Source organism: Carassius auratus, chromosome 34 (assembly GCF_003368295.1).
Source record: "Carassius auratus strain Wakin chromosome 34, ASM336829v1, whole genome shotgun sequence".
Lineage (NCBI taxonomy): Eukaryota > Metazoa > Chordata > Actinopteri > Cypriniformes > Cyprinidae > Carassius > Carassius auratus.
The window spans coordinates 9,317,378-9,333,615 of record NC_039276.1 but is presented as its reverse complement, the minus strand read 5'-3'; the positions used below and the strand labels follow the sequence as shown (position 1 = coordinate 9,333,615).

The following is a 16,238-nucleotide window of genomic DNA, read 5'->3' as shown; positions in this document are numbered from 1 at the left end:
AAAATATAGGCAAATTATTAATGAACCAATTGTGTAAATTAATCTGAATTTTCTAATATACAATATGTATTAAGGCAGGTTAAGAGCTTTTTTAGATATTCATATTCACCCTGCAAAACAACTGTTTCTGTGTGATTAGATTATTTTTAGAATTCTAGATTAAGTTTATTCTAAATCTGTTTTCCCATTGAACACTTGTTGCATAAACAAAAACAAAATGCAGAAGAGAAAACCACTTTGTAGAAGCTCCACGTCCAAAAACTAGGACCGAGATTCGAGCTCATTCTCATTAAATGAACATAAAACCTATTTATTTTCGAAGTGTTTATTTAAAAGCCAATGTCCATTGAAAATCTCCTTGAATATCTAAAAATATAATTCCATAGTTGTGCATTAATAATAAGCAAAGCATATTTCTAAATGAGGAGAAAAGTTAAAAACAATCCCACACGCTGCAATGAACACATTATGTAGCTTGCTTTTCAGGTGGACACTTAAACTGATACACTCAAGCTAACAATTTCCAGCTTTCATTGCTACATGCAAATAATACATTTAAAATTAGACAAACTTTGGCATAGTCAACTTGTAAAAAAAATAATAATAATTGCAAAAGTAGTCAATTTACACACCAGACAAATGGATAACTAGTTTACTTACCTAACTAATGAAAAAATCCCTTTTCATGCAAACATTCAACCCAGGCTGTTATTTCCAAGTGAGAGTCGCTGTACAAAAACAGTTTCTCCCTAGAATGAGATTTGCATTTGCAGGGGCGCTAAATATTTGGAGTGGATAACTGGTTGGAAATAAATGAAATTACTGATAGACAGCTAATGCCGAACTAATAAACTTGGAGAAGATCACGGATTCAGTAGCCTGGTAATCTGGAAAAGTGTTTGTTACTGCTTTACAGATAACTGCATTTTTCCCTTTGAATTGAGCCACTGTTCTCTGAAGACAATTTGAGCTTGAATGAACACTGCATTCATTTATCGCTGACAGCCCTCTGTGGATTCTCAGCTATAGGTTCAGATCTTGTGTTTAATCAGTGGGAGCAGCTACTGTTTTAGGACTGGGTGGCCTGGAGCTGGAGTCTATATCATCAGATTATTATGAACGGAAAAAAAAATAAGGCATGTGACTGATATGAGCATATCCTTTTTTTGTGGGCTGTGGATGAATAATCTACACGTCCTGAACTGTCATGGCATCCTTGGGCCAGCTGTATGAATCCAGAGTGAAGGAGTCATAGTCAGAGTTATAGACTTGGGATAAAATAAAGGCCTCTTTATCTTTGGGTTCAGGGTACCAGGAGGCAATGCCCTGTTTGTAGGCATGGTCCACAATCTGAAGAAAAAGAGTGGTTTGGGAAGAAAGAATAAAACAAAGTGAGTTAATAGTTGCTTTACTGCAGAGTAGAGTGTAGCAGATTTGCTCCTGTTTGCTATTAAAAACCTATGCATAGTCAAAATTAATCTATCTGTAATCACTTTTATTGGTATTATAGGGATTATAATTTACAGTATGCAATGAAGTTTACACACTGGCATAAAATCTTTGGTAGACATTCATTAGTTTTGCTTGAGGCTGATTGTGTTAAGGGTAAGTTCAAATGACATAACTTTGTTGCATGTATATATTTTTTTTAATACACAAAATTTGATTTTGTGCTGATTTTAGCTCACTAGTATATATATATATATATATAAAAAACTAATAATCACTCATAAGCTGATTTGTTGCTCAAGAAACATTTAATTTTATTATCAATGTTGAAAGCAGTTATACTTAATATTTTGAGGACACTGATACATATATTTTAGGATTTTTTGATGAATAAAAAAAAACAGCTTATACATTATAAATATATTTACTGTAACTTTTGATAAATTTAATGCATCCTTGCTGAATAAAAGTACACTACTGGTCAAAATTTTGACCAGTAGTGTACTTTTTTTACACTTAAATTAACAGAGTTCTAAATTTAGCATGATCCAATTCCATATTTTACAGGCGCTGAAATGTACAGTTGGCTAAGAATTCATTTCTGAATAAAATTAATGAAACAATTTCAAGCACTTTCTGTGTGCTAATGAATTTAGATTTTGTGCTAAGTATTTTTAGTACACTAGCTTCTAATGCAATCATGAAAAAGTAGCTGTGCAGCCGTTTTACTGTGGAAATCTGACCTAACAGCTCTTACAACCTACTTTACTATATTAATAAATCTCTTAATTTAGCATGATCTCATTCCATGTTTCTTACGAGTGCCAAAATGTTAGAGTTGACTAACAAGCCCTGTTCTAGTAGTAATTATCCTCTACTTATGAGAATATATGAGACTGACCTTAACAGCAATTTTGAAGGATACTTCTCTGATGGTGTTCAGAGGGGGGTACAGTCTGCCCTCAGCCAGATGCTCCTCAGTAACCATGTCAGAAATGGCCTGAAGAGAAATCAAACCCTACATTTTAGCTTTCACACTGTAAATAAACTTATAGTCAAAGTGTTTTGTATTGAAGCACTCATTCATGTTAAATATTGTAAGCTCTTGACTCTTCGTGTTCATTTACCTCTGCTGTAGTAAGAAAAATGTCATCCGAGATGTGGCGAACACCACAGGCAATGACTCCTAGTGCTACTCCGGGGAACACATAAGCATTGTTTCCCTGGCCAGGGTAGAAGCTACGACCATCTGCTAAAGTGACTTTCTTAAAGGGGCTTCCGCTGGCAAATATGCCCCTTCCCTGTGATACACATACATGCCCTTTAAACTGATGTGAAAAACTTATTTTATGGGATGCTTTATATGATGGCTCTAGTCAACAACCCTTTTTACAGGTTTATTCATTAGATTTCAGTGTGCATTACCTCAGTGAGTGTGTAACACTGCTCTGCTGTGCACTCAGCTTTGCTTGTGGGATTGCTGAGGGCAAAAATAATCGGGCGTTCGTTGTAAGTAGCCATGTTCTTGATGATCTTCTCAGTGAAAGCACCACCTATAGCAGCCACACCTGTAGATGGATTGGGGCTTAGTATTTATAATCTCAAATCATTTTCAAATAGTAATATTTTGCTGCATTTAGCATAATTAACAGAAATACACTGACTTATGTTGAAATGAAATCTTTTCTGTAATTATGCCCACTAGTGGCTTTAATATGCCATTGCAATCCATACAGGATGAATAAAAACTAGTAAGATGCACAACGCACCATTCCAGCTATAAAAACACATGAGAATGGGGAAGAATATCTGCTATCCTTCAGTTTCATAACATCTAACTACTTGGTTCTCTATCCTGTAAAAATGTGTATATATAAAAACAGTGTTATTGTTAACTAAACTTCTGAAATAATGCTGAAAAATAAAATCTAAATATTATAATGGAAACTTATACTTAAAAACCTTGTTAGCTAAGTGAAATATGTTGATGTTGAAGTACTAAAACTAAATAAAAATAAATACAAATATTTAAAAAAAAAAGGGAAAAAAGTGTTAAAGTTAAAATTATAGTATTTCTTAATATTTTGAATTAGCTATTGTTTTGTTCAGTTTTCATTTTAAGTTTAGATTGTGTTTTAGTAATCTTGTGATTTTGTCACTTTACTGAAAAAAACAATAATGGAAACGACAAATGCGCATAAAACATGTAAATGAAAACTGAAAAATAAAAGCTAATACAAACTATTAATAATAACTAGGACGTGTGTCTATATCGTCCTAATTCACGGTGAGGATGAGAGTTTGAGTGGCTAAAGACTCTCCAAAGATCACAGCTGGAGAACTGCAAAAAATAGTTGAGTCTCGGGGTCAGAAAACCTTTAAAAAAATTGTCAAACAAAACCTTCATCACCAGATGATGTTTGGGAGGGTTACAAGAAAAATTCTCCTAGCTCATCCAAAAACAAACTAAAGCATATCCAGTTATCAGACATGACTGGAACTTCTGATGGGACTGGCTTCTATGGTCAGATGATACAAAAATATTTGCTGTTTAGCAGCAAACACTCAAGATGGGTTTGGTGAACACAGAGATAAAAAGTACCACATGTGTACAATTAAATATACAGCTGTATTTTTGATGTAGTGGGCCTATATTCTGCTGAAGGTCCTGGACATCTTATTCAGAGAAAAGGCATCATGGATTTTATCAAATACCAACAGATAAAGAAAATCAGTAAGTGACTATGTTAGAAATCTTGTAGTGGGCCATGTTTATATCTTCCGACCGTAGATTAATCCAAACACAAACCTCAAAAACAACACAAAAAAAGCTTCTGCTAAGGCCATAATGATATTTCCCCCATTTTAAATTCTTATTATCAAACGAAAGGATACATTTTTGTGATCTTTTAAAAATAAAAGATCAAAAGGTATTCACAATGCCTTCTTTGATCATATTTACCAAGGGTGCTGATATTTTTGGCCATGACTGTATATAGAATGCGATCAATCCCTCCTTACCAATGATAGCTGTGGGCTTGATGGTTTCCACCACTTCCTCTAGAGTCTTTATGTGTGGATGATCATGGGCAAATTCTTCCTTCTCATGGTTCAGATGACTTCTTCCCTAATGGGCCAAATGTCACAGAATGACAGTGTTGGTATAACGTTTAATTTTGGAGGTGTTAAAATGCAGTTTGTTGTTTTAAGTTATTTTGACATTTTGAATTAAGCCTACATACATTTGCATATTCAGAAGTTGAGTAGGAGGACAAATATAGCCTTAAGGAAAGAAATGTCAAAAAAAGGACAAACAACTGTGGGTTGAATTGTTACCTTGACAATTAGGCCTTTAGAATCCACCATCCAAATCCTCTTGACAGCCTCAGCATGAGGTACACCTTCCTTGGCCATGGCCATTATCAATAAATGAGCAATGCCCAAGGCGGCCTGGTCATATGACAAAAAACAAATATCTTATAATCCTGGAATTCCTGGTATAAATGTTATGTAATGGATCTTTTATTTGCTATTTCTCAGTAAAAGTTTGTTGCTTCTTTCAATTTAATCCACATTACCTCTCCTGCTCCCTGAAATACGAACTTGTGGTCAAACAGCTTATTCTTTGTAATCTTAAGAGCAGCAAGGACCCCAGCAACAGCAACAGAAGCTGTGCCTGAAAAAGGTGGGGAAAGAGTGGAGCAAACAATTTTATGGCTCTAAGACCATCATTTTCCTTTATGGAGAATGAAAATCTTTATATTTTGATATTACAATGTGCATAATTACCCTGGATATCATCATTAAAGGTGCAATAATGGTTGCGGTATTTGTTGAGAATACGAAAGGCATTGCTGTTGGCAAAATCCTCAAACTGAATTAGGCAATTCATCCCATACCTGAAACAAAATATATATATATTTTTAAAATTATGATGTGTGTGAACGATGTAATTCAGAACGGATTTGTTAACAGGATCAACTCATTAAACTAAAAGAGCTGGCTCAAAAGTATGACTTGAACAACATGAGAATAAGTTAATCACCTTTCATGTCAGAATTTTAGTTTGAAACGTACTTGTCTGTGACAGCTTGCATAAACTCTTCAATTAGGTCATCGTATTCTTTGCCCCTCACTCTTTTGTGCTTTAAGCCAATGTACAAGGGGTCATCTAAGAGGGTCTGGACAAAAACAAAAAGAAATGGGAACAGGGTTACAGTAGAGTTACAAAGTAGAGTTGTACAGTGTATATAAGGGGTGGTGTTGGCGCAGTGGATAAGACACATGCCTTTGGTGTGAGAGAACCAGGTTCGAATCCACTGCGAGACACCAATGTGTCCCTGAGCAAGACACTTAACCCCTAGTTGCTCCAGAGGCGTGCTACCTCTGACATATATATAGCAATTGTAAGTCGCTTTGGATAAAAGCGTCAGCTAAATGAATAAATGTAAATGTAAAATGTAAATATATACACACACATACACTATACCTGTAATAACATTCAAAAGAAATCTAAAATGACAGTAAAGGCATTCATTTTTTTACAAAAATAAATACTGTTCTTTTTAACTTTCTATTCATCAAATTCTTTGCAAACACAGGAATAAATTTCATTTTAAAATACATACAAAAAAAACTGTGGTTTTCATTGCATTTCACAAATATCATTGTTTAACTGTATTTTTGAACAAATAGCCCTGGTGAGCAAAAGAGGCTTCTTTTAAGACATAAAGAAACATTACCGACTCAAAACAGTGTAATAATGCAATTCTTGTTTTACCTGATTATCAGTGCCCACATCTAGCAGCACAGGCAGGCACTGCTGAGGTGGCACTCCTCCACATGCTGTATACAGGGCTAGTTTGCCCACTGGGATCCCCATTCCATAGCTGCCCAGGTCTCCTAATCCCAGGATTCGTTCTCCATCCGTCACCACTATGGCCTATTAATGCACATACAATAAAACATCCATCTACTGGCACCGAATAACACATTATCACTCTGAACATACCTTAATGTTTTCCTCCGGCCATGAGTTCAGCATGCTGGCAATATGCCCCTTGTCATGGATAGTGATAAACAGCCCTCTAGAAGAGAAAAAAAACTGTCAAAATCACATGGGCCTTATACTGTATGTTCGCCAATGCATGAAGTGGCTGGACTGGTCTGAGTGTTTATAAAGCATTTGATTCAGAATTGTTCAGGCTAAACAAGTCGTTCCAGGTCTGGAGTACGTTTATACCTCACCTTGGTCTTCTGAAAGCAAGGCCATACTGTTGACAGGCCAGGCCCACAGTAGGAGTGTAGACAATAGGCATGAATTCCTCTATGTCAGAGGTTAACACACGATAGAAAAGCTTCTCATTTCTGTCTTGCAGGGTCATCAGCAAAATGTATCTGCAAAGTTAAAAGGGTTATTTTGAGTATAAATGGGAAATGCACCAAGAAAAGTATTGTCCCTGTGCTTTTCATTGGCTTGGCACATGCAGAGTATGTACTGAATGTTTCAGTTGAAGTTTGGTTACTTGTCAAGAGGGTTACTGCGTGTCTCATAGCTCTTCATGACCCGAAGCACTTGGACATCCTGAGAGAGGAAACAGGGAGGCAGCAGGCCGTGGATACCCAGCTGTAACCTCTCCTCCAGGGTGAACGCCATGCCCTGTTAACACAGCACCATAACTCCATTTAAAACATGTGACAGTTGTGAATGTAAAAGAAAAATGTGCACTCCTACTGTCTGGTTTAAATACTAATTGCCACCCTGCAACTGGGTCTGCACCGGGCAGGATTCCAGCTTAGGGTAGATGCATCACATGTCGGATCTATTTATTTCTGACCAATGGGATATAAGCATGACCACCCTCCCCTGTTGGATTCTCCACTCACCGTTTACGTCTAACAATTTCCATCTGTCACTGCTTTAAAGTTCTACACTTCTCAGTCATGCCCATTCCTCATCTTACCCTGAAAGTCTTTGCAAACAGGATGCAGATTGCGAAGTAACATTTAAATGGACACATTTTCATGACCCAGCCAAAAGTGATTTGCAAAACTGCTGAGACATATCCTGAAACTCTACATTGATTTCACGAAGCCTAAGCATTTTCAGAGCATTTCCTCTGAATGCATGGTAGTCTTTGATTTTAGATTAAATATCTCACATTCAATGGCACTTTAATACTTTCTTATCTGTGGGGACTTTGAAATTTCATAATGTCATAAAATCACATCAAAGAACCGGCTGCTGACAATCTAAAAACCTGCTCATAAACGTAGATCACAAGTGCACTGAGTTTGGTCCCTAAAGATGCTTACTTTGTTCAAGTGGGGGTTCCTGGTGATATCATAGCCTCGTTTTCTGGTGAATACTGTGCCTTTGGAGTTCCCGCCTGAGTGACAGACCCTCACTGCCCCTATGACAGCAGGAGAAAGAGACAGGGGACTGGAGAAAACCCTGCACAGCGCCCGCACACTCTTACCCGAGAGAGAGTTCATGATTCCTGCTGAAAGAAAAACAAGTACAGAGAGGCATTTTTACGAAATTTACTATATTAGTAACCATTGTTTTGCCAAAATAAAAGTTTATGCTGGTTTGATGACATGGTTTCTAGTTGGTAGACCACATTAGACCAGCAAGAAATCAGACTGTCAAGCTGTTTTTTGTCCAGCTAATGACCAGCTACTGTACCAAGCAGGGGTTTCCAAAAATATGATTTTACAGTAATAAAAGTCACTGCAGTAAAACGAGTTCATAAACTGTGGTTAACATGGTAATGTTTTTATAATAAACAACTGCCAACGCTGCAACAAAGAAAAAAAAAAGACTAATGCAGCTTTTGCAAGTTTAGCATGTTCGTCCTCTCACTTGTAAACAAGGCCTTTTGGTAGAACGCAAATTTCAACGCAAAAGCATTGTGTTGTATTGTGATCTTTATTCACTACGCTGCTTTATTTTAACAACAGTAACGTTGTGTGTTTCAGGCCAAATCCACATTATGGAGAGGTTCATCATTGTCATTGTTCTTTAATAAGGCAAAACGTTCTTTGTTTGCAAGCAAAGCGCATAAGTAACGTTACCTGAGAACAGCCAGTCCACCGGCAGCTTCTGCTTCACTAGGTTCAATCCAAACACTGTCCTTGCCTGTCTCCACTGGCTCGCGTTATCTGTAGATGATGTTGTAATCGACTGAAAGAAACGATTAAGGTTTGTATGACATTACACTTTCTCTTCCCAAAGCTTGCACTGGGCCCGCCCCTTTTAGGCAGAAGTGGCCAATAAAATGAGGCGACGCGAATGACGGCGTTTTCCATGTAAACGGAAGATTTGCTGTAGGCCTGTGCCCGCTTCCCCGGACTTTTGTTGGTTCAAGCGTTTGCGTTTAAAACATTCAGAGTAAAACTGGTAACTATAGTAAAATGGTAACCACGAATTAAACGGTCTTTATAACGGTTTCCACTGATTACGAAATATTTTTGTTTGCTGGGGTGGTAATATTATATAGGCCTATTAATAATTAAGGGGGCCCCCAAAAATAGTTTTACCCAAGTCACGATAAGAGGTAATTCCTGCCGTGTGTGTACGTCTCACCAATTCACTACCCTCAAATGTTTTAATAAACTAAGCTGGTTTGATCAATCTTGTAACAAATACAAGAAGTTACATAAATAAATAATTAATAATAATAAAAACTATGCATTATTGCGTTCTCTTTTTACACACATTACCTACTCACATTTCACTGCTGGTTATATATGCTATATATAATTTTGTATGTGATGAATAAAAATCTTGAATCATTAAACCACGAAACATGCTGGAATATATAAGACCTAGTCTAAAAGATTGGTAAAAAGTTACTTTATTACTTCCAGTGTTTACATCTCAGCACATGAGAAATTCAAAGATCTTTTTTTCTTGGAAACGGTTCACTTTGATTAAGAGTTAAAGAATGTACTGCTCTTCTTTTACAATGCAATTAATAAAACATACATGTGTACTCAATACATACTCATATATCAAACTAAATCATCACAAGGATTTAGATAGCAACACCATGAAATGACAAAGAAAACAACTAAACCAACATTAAAAATACTACACTGTAGTTAAAAAGACTAACTAAGAGTAAACAGAGAACCTTGATGAACCAATGAGACTCTTTTAGGTACAAACTTCAGTTGAAGTGCCATCAGTGTGAGCTCATCTATAAACTGTACTGATCAAATACCAAAAACCTGGCAGTGGTTAATAATTACACAATTTACAGTGAAAACAGTGAAAACTTAAACATAAAATCAAAGAAATGTTTTCAAGTGATCAAATCTAAAAGCGGTTTAAAACATATAAAATTAAGTGTAAAAAAAGATGTACAGTGCATTTACTGTGTTCCAGGGGTCTACTGCAGGCCATCTGTGGTCACCTCTTAATTACTGTGCTGAAGTACACAATTAGTCCCAATGACACACAGTAGTCCAGTAGACATTCACTTGAAGGTGGTGAGTAATGAAAGATCAGGCTTGAAATGAATGACTCAGATCACAACGCTTGTGCCACTGCGAGAGCTCTTCTCCTGTAAAAGAGACATTATTTATGTTTAGACAAACCATAACAATTATTTACATTATCAAAAGTGACTTAAACATACTAAAAATGCTATTTCATGTGTGTTCAAATCACATGTCCTCTCTCCATGTCAGCAAACCCGAGGGATAGTTTTAAACCCATAAACAAAAATCTGTCATTTACTCACCCTCATTTCATTCCAACTCTGTGTGCCTTTTTTTGTTCTACGAAACACAAAAGATGATCTTTTGAAGAATATGTTTTTGTTCATTCAATAAAAGTCAAACAAGCCGAGACATTTTTCAAAATACCTTCTTTTGTGTTAGCAGAATAAAGAAAGTCGTTCAAATTTGGAACAACGTGAGGGTTAATAAATGATGACAGATTTTTCATTTTTATTTTTTTAGGTGTGTCCTTTTTGGGACTTTTTTGGGAACAAATCATAAATCTAAATTCTTACTGAGATGTGGTCACTCCTCCTGCTGTTGCCAGGTAAAATGTCAATGGAAGTATAAGCTGGTGGTTTCTCAGACAATCTCCCTTGAGATCGCTTCCCCTTTCTATAACTGTCCTCCTCGTCTGAACTCCAGGAGCCTCGACGTGGAGGAGGCGAATATCTCCTGTCTCGTGGGTTCATTGCACGCTCCAACTCCTCCAGAAGCTCCCCTTTACTCCGAACACGTGGACGAGACCTATCAGAATCTGAAACACCCCTGCGTCCTGCTGAACCTCGGCCTCCACGCCTGTCGTCCCAGTCTGACTCGTCACTGTAGCTACGCTGTAGCTGAGTCACTCTTCGTGAAGATGACGGCTCCCTCCAGGAATCATCACGATGATGGCCGTTTCGGTTAGAGCTACCACTGGAATGATTAGACTGCCGGTGTCTTCCACCATCATTGGTCCGCCGAGAGCTCTGTTTTGCTCGGCCCATGATGGGAGGCAGCTGGATGACCCTGCGCTCCACACCTTGGACACCCATCTCGTCCAGGGCTGAGAGCATGCTGGGAGGCCTGGCTGATAAAGCAGCTTGGGGTATGGGTTGAGGTGGTGGAGTTACATACTGGGGTTGTTGGGCTGCATATTGATGAGGAAGGCTTTCGAAGGGGACTGCCATGTAGTGATGTTGAGGCTGAAGCATTGGGGCAGCCATATCCATTCGCCTAACTTGGTTCTCCAGAAAATCTAACATCTGGTTTTTACCATGTACACTTCCATTTATGCTGGAATGATATCCATGGGGAGGTACCATTGGCGGGACAGGCTGAGGAGGAGGAATGGCCATTTGGGCCATGGGAAAGTTGTGTTTGGATGAAGGTTCAGAATAAGACCCTGTGGAGGACAAATTATTAGTGTCACTTTAATGATCAGAAGCAGCTTTACATATACTAACAGACTGATAGATTAAGTTATACTGACCTGAATATAGTAAAGGGTTTGCTTGAGAAGATGCATTTGAGCCAATGGGGGCATAGATGGGCTGGCCATGGAGCCATGGTACCATTGCTTTTTGAGCATCACGCATCATTTTGTGGCGCATCACCGCTAAGTATACAAATGAATATGGAAGAAATATTTCACTATGTTTTTTTATTCAATACAATTACAATTTTATAAGATGGACTGTGTATTGGAAGGCCATAAATTACTATAAATATTATGTTTTTATTATTTGAAATAACACATTATTAATAATAATTAGTGCTGTCAAAATTAGCGCGTTAACGCATTCGATTAATTTGAAATATTTAACGCGTTAAAAAAAAATAACGCAATTAACGCGGTTGCAGTTTTTTTTTATTTCCAGTTGTGGCCTATGTGTGTTCAACGTGCAAAGAAATATGGATAAGACCAAGGAAGGACTTTTAGACGGAAAGTTTCAGTATAAAACTCTGCCGGATTACTCTTCAGTCTGCCACAAGAAACATTTTCATTTAGTCTGCCACAAGAAACAGCAACATTAAAATAACGAAATAATTGTGTAGCGGAGTATTTTTTTGTACACAGTGCAGCGAACTGTCAATCACTCCTGTACGCGTGTATCACTGTCCTCCTCAGCTGCAGCAACTTGCGCTCTCTCTCTTCATCAAGCTTTAAAACAAAAAGGGGACAAAAAGAACATATTGTCTTTGTGCATAGGCTATAGATTAATTAGATAAATGAATATCTAAATTTGTGCCTTGCCGTCTACGGTATTTTTTTAGAACTTAGAAAAAAGATGCTGCAGCCAATGAACAGCCAGCGGGGGCTGCAGGACGACTCAACCTCCGCAGACAGTTTTTAATGTTTATCAGACAATAAATACTCAAGATTTTGCTTTAGTATAACTCACAACGAGTTTCACACACCTTCTCCGGGCACGTTGAGTTGTTGACACTTAACAGTAGGAAAAGCGACACATGCGCTATTCACTTGTGTAACTTAAGGGTGAATGGGTAATGTAGTTTCTGCTCTGGGTGGGATGAATTAGGAAGCTTGCATTGTGAAGGGCGCTCTGAAAATCGGCAGTGCAGGTAAAAGATTAAAACCTCTATTAAAACAGATGTCCAAATGAGCGTACCGGTACGCTACAAGCACGTTCTGGGCGCACGGAGAGGTGGCGGTACGCTCAAGAGCTATATTTGGAAGTGGCGGTACTGAGTACTGGTGCGTACAGGCCCACTTAAAGCACTGGCAATGACTATACTTTGGAATTTTTTTGCAGTCCACTTAGAATTCAACATGGAAATCATTTTTGTTTTTTATTGGCATTGATTGTTTTGAAATTCAAATGGTACTTACATTTCTGTGTTTTTATTTCTGTAATAAATATGGCTTTCAAGCCAACAGTTAATTTGGAGGATATTGATGGTTTATTGCAGGTATGTTGTTTACATGAGAAAATCTGTGTTACAAGTTAAACAAAAATTCCAATAAACAATCATATTTTGAATTTAAATAGTTTCTTTGTCTTGAGTTTACATTAATTATTAACATTTTACATTTACATGTCCAAAAAGTTTCAGTCTTTTAATTGCGATTAATCGCGATTAATTTTTGAAAATTGTGCGATTAATTAGTTAATTTTTTTTAATCGATTGACAGCACTAATAATAATAGAATATTTATAAAGGACATTATGTTTTATCGTCGTAATCAACAAATTTTTTCATTGTTAAAATGCAAAAAAAGAGACAAGGTTCCACATATTATTACAATTAATTATAAGTTATTAGTAATAAATAATAATAATAATAAATTATTATGAATATTATTGTTGTCATTCATATTATTTAAAAGAATACTTACATTATTCTTAAAATGTATATTTATATTGCCTATTTTTTGTATTGTCAGTCTACTGATTATTTAGTTCAAAATACAAAAAAATAAAAATTGAATATATTTTATAATATATTACATACATATAACACATTATTATTATTATTATTATTATTGACAGACTAATCCATTATTTGGAGTGTGATTTTGTCATCAGTAGAGATTTATTTTAAGGAACTGATATTCAGCAGAAGTAGAACACTTTGAATACTGTTTAAAAATACTGTAACATATTGAAGATACTAAAGGGATAAAGAGTGAATGCACGTGATACCTTCTTCTGGGCAGCAGCAAGTGCGAGGACAGCAGGGACAACGGACATAGCAGCAGCAGTTCTGAGGACAGCACTGGCAGCAGCAGATACACATCAGTATGAGGAGGAGTAATCCACCGAGGATGATGAGCAGCACTGTCAGCCAGTCTGAGAAGAAGAGGGAGTATGATCAGCATCAGTAAACTTTTTGTGGTTGAATACAATTCTTTAGTGTGTTAATACTTACGATATACAATGAGTCTGATTTCTTTGTCAGAGTCTCCCACAACATCACCAGCTGCGTCAATGGAGCAGAAATACATGCCGTTGTCCCACCACATGACCTCATTAATAACCAGGTCAGCACCTGTGAAACAAATACAAAAAAAATATTTGATTTTAATGAACAAAAATCTAACAAATATAACATGTTTTACATTGTTAGGAATAAGTTCTCTCTCTCTCTCTCTCAAACTACCACATTTGTTCTATTTTTTAATAGTATAATTATAAAAATGTCCACCTTAAACTTAGGTCTACTTATATTATACACACACACACACACACACACATATTTTCTTTTGTTATATAAAAATCATGGTAAAATGTAAGTATCAAATATGATACAACAGGCTATAAAGGAACATTTATTTACACATTTTTGAATCATAATTGTATTCCACTGCATCATGTGTTTTGCCCCCCAAAATCAAAACTACAGAGCTTTTATCTTATAACTAAACATTTAACTATCATCTTACTAATACATATTATTGGAAGATATAAAGTGACAACTGATATTTCTAAGAATTTTATGCAAGTAGTTTGCTACACTATTATGAAATTGTAAATTATTTACATTACGAGTTATCAGAATTTCATCAACAACAACTGTACAAAATTGCATAATTTTTGCTCAGTTTGGGACTTTGAATTTTTTTTTTTCCCTCTTAATGTGTGTGTGCTCCATATTTACTATATGTGGAATAGAAGCCTGATGTATCAAATATGGTATAAAACATGATGCACATGCAAGCTTTTCCTTTATATTTTATCAAATATTTAGCCTAAAGATTCAATAACTTAGATTTTTTATTTTATTTGTCAGGTTTTATAGGGTAAAAACATCTTGTTCAAAGTTTTAAGCTCTTTTGTGTCCAGACTTACTGTTTTGTATGTATATTTTGCGATTTCGATATTCTGTCCCCAGTGTAGCTTCATTGGTGCCTCTCTTCTGAATCACTATGCGGACAGTGCGCTGACTGTCTGGACAGTCATTGGCTGGGTCTTGCTTCAGACCCAGAGCTGCTTGATATGCTGAAGAAAGAAAGAACAGTTCATAGTCCCATTAGTCACTATATTCAACTTTCATCTATTGAGACAAACCAACCGAACAAACTGCAGATTACAGCTTTGCAGCGCTCAAGCCTTATATTTTCAGCTGACCTACACCACTCACCAGCGGAGTAATAGTCCAGCACAGGATCCAAACAGAAGGACTTGTATCGCCATGTGACCAGAACATTTTGTTGATTTACAGAAGTGGAATAGTCACATCGCAGAGTGACAGAAGCAAACAACATTGTGTTTCTCTCTGTTTGTGGAACCGTGACCTGGATAGACAACAGCTCTGAGAACAGAGGGAGAGGGTTCAGATAACACTGTTTGCATCAGGGTTCCACACCTTCTGACCACGCTCATTCATTTCAATTATTTATTTATTTGTTTGTCATTACATAAGGATATTACACACAAATAACAATTTTCAGCCAATTAAACATTTTAGAGCTGAGCATAACAAAAATAATGACATTCCCTATGTAATTTTTAAAGACTATTCATTTCTATGCATTTAACTGGCCTGAAAATCTCTATTTTATAAATCCTTGCTCATGCAAACAGAATCAAGTTTCAAGGAGAACTTATATATATATATATATATATATATATATATATATATATATATATAGATAGATAGATATATATATATATATATATATATATATATATATATATATATGATATACATGATGAACAGTTAACAATCAAAAGTATAAACAGTTTCAGGGGATCATAATGTAGCATATCGGCTGGCATGACGCTTTTAAATCACGTGATCAGGATTGTCCGCCCATGTTTGCACCTGCTGATGATTAACTCGCCAGTGAACTTATAAAATTCCCAGAATTTGTTTTATATATACTTTAAAAGCTGTATCCCACTAAAGTGAAACAAGCCTTATATTCCACATCAACCCCTGACATATTTTGAATGCAGACTTACCTGTTGGAAATACGCAGAGCACGAGCGCAAGCACCTTGAGCTGCAGTCCTTCTTTCATGTTTTTCGGTTATTCGGCAGGCGTTTTTTAATGTACTGTAACGTTATTTTTACAAAACACAGCTAAATCCTATATCTGCGACTTAAACAAGTAAAGATCATTTACGCTGGCCATCGCGTCATCGTAAAACATGCGATGCAAATATATCCCGATATGTTCTTATATACCTTTATTCTCTCGAGTCAGTGTAAACACACCTTTGCTCTTTGGAAGTTTGATCCCCCTCTCCCATTCCACGATGACGCCACAGACTCCACCCACCAACAAGTGCATAACTCCGAGAAATACGTCATAGGATTTTTCATTGATTACTG

At 36.5% G+C, this 16,238-nt stretch overlaps 2 protein-coding genes across 3 annotated transcripts; both read right to left on the bottom strand.

The window, feature by feature from the left end:
- Window positions 1–309: 309 nt before the first annotated feature.
- LOC113053102 (NADP-dependent malic enzyme-like) lies at window positions 310–8,713 on the bottom strand. Of its 2 annotated transcripts, none has more exons than XM_026217798.1 (15): window positions 8,527–8,713; window positions 7,765–7,952; window positions 6,975–7,108; window positions 6,697–6,846; window positions 6,461–6,536; window positions 6,230–6,391; window positions 5,527–5,630; window positions 5,239–5,348; window positions 5,028–5,125; window positions 4,786–4,899; window positions 4,471–4,576; window positions 2,875–3,017; window positions 2,577–2,750; window positions 2,351–2,449; window positions 310–1,350 (listed from the first exon to the last, which is right to left on the bottom strand). In XM_026217798.1, exons 2-15 carry the CDS (start codon window positions 7,942–7,944, stop codon window positions 1,189–1,191), a joined length of 1,812 nt encoding a protein of 603 aa, XP_026073583.1. In that variant the 5' UTR covers window positions 7,945–7,952; window positions 8,527–8,713; the 3' UTR covers window positions 310–1,188. The 2 variants fall into 2 exon arrangements, with proteins under 2 accessions (XP_026073583.1, XP_026073581.1); XM_026217796.1 differs by having other exon boundaries at window positions 7,765–7,949; window positions 8,527–8,712.
- Window positions 8,714–9,292: 579 nt separating this feature from the next.
- On the bottom strand, window positions 9,293–16,166 carry ildr1b (immunoglobulin-like domain containing receptor 1b). Its single transcript, XM_026217795.1, has 8 exons — window positions 15,867–16,166; window positions 15,043–15,213; window positions 14,751–14,900; window positions 13,831–13,950; window positions 13,605–13,751; window positions 11,429–11,554; window positions 10,473–11,341; window positions 9,293–10,019 (listed from the first exon to the last, which is right to left on the bottom strand). Exons 1-8 carry the CDS (start codon window positions 15,922–15,924, stop codon window positions 9,981–9,983), a joined length of 1,680 nt encoding a protein of 559 aa, XP_026073580.1. The 5' UTR covers window positions 15,925–16,166; the 3' UTR covers window positions 9,293–9,980.
- Between the last annotated feature and the right edge of the window lie 72 nt (window positions 16,167–16,238).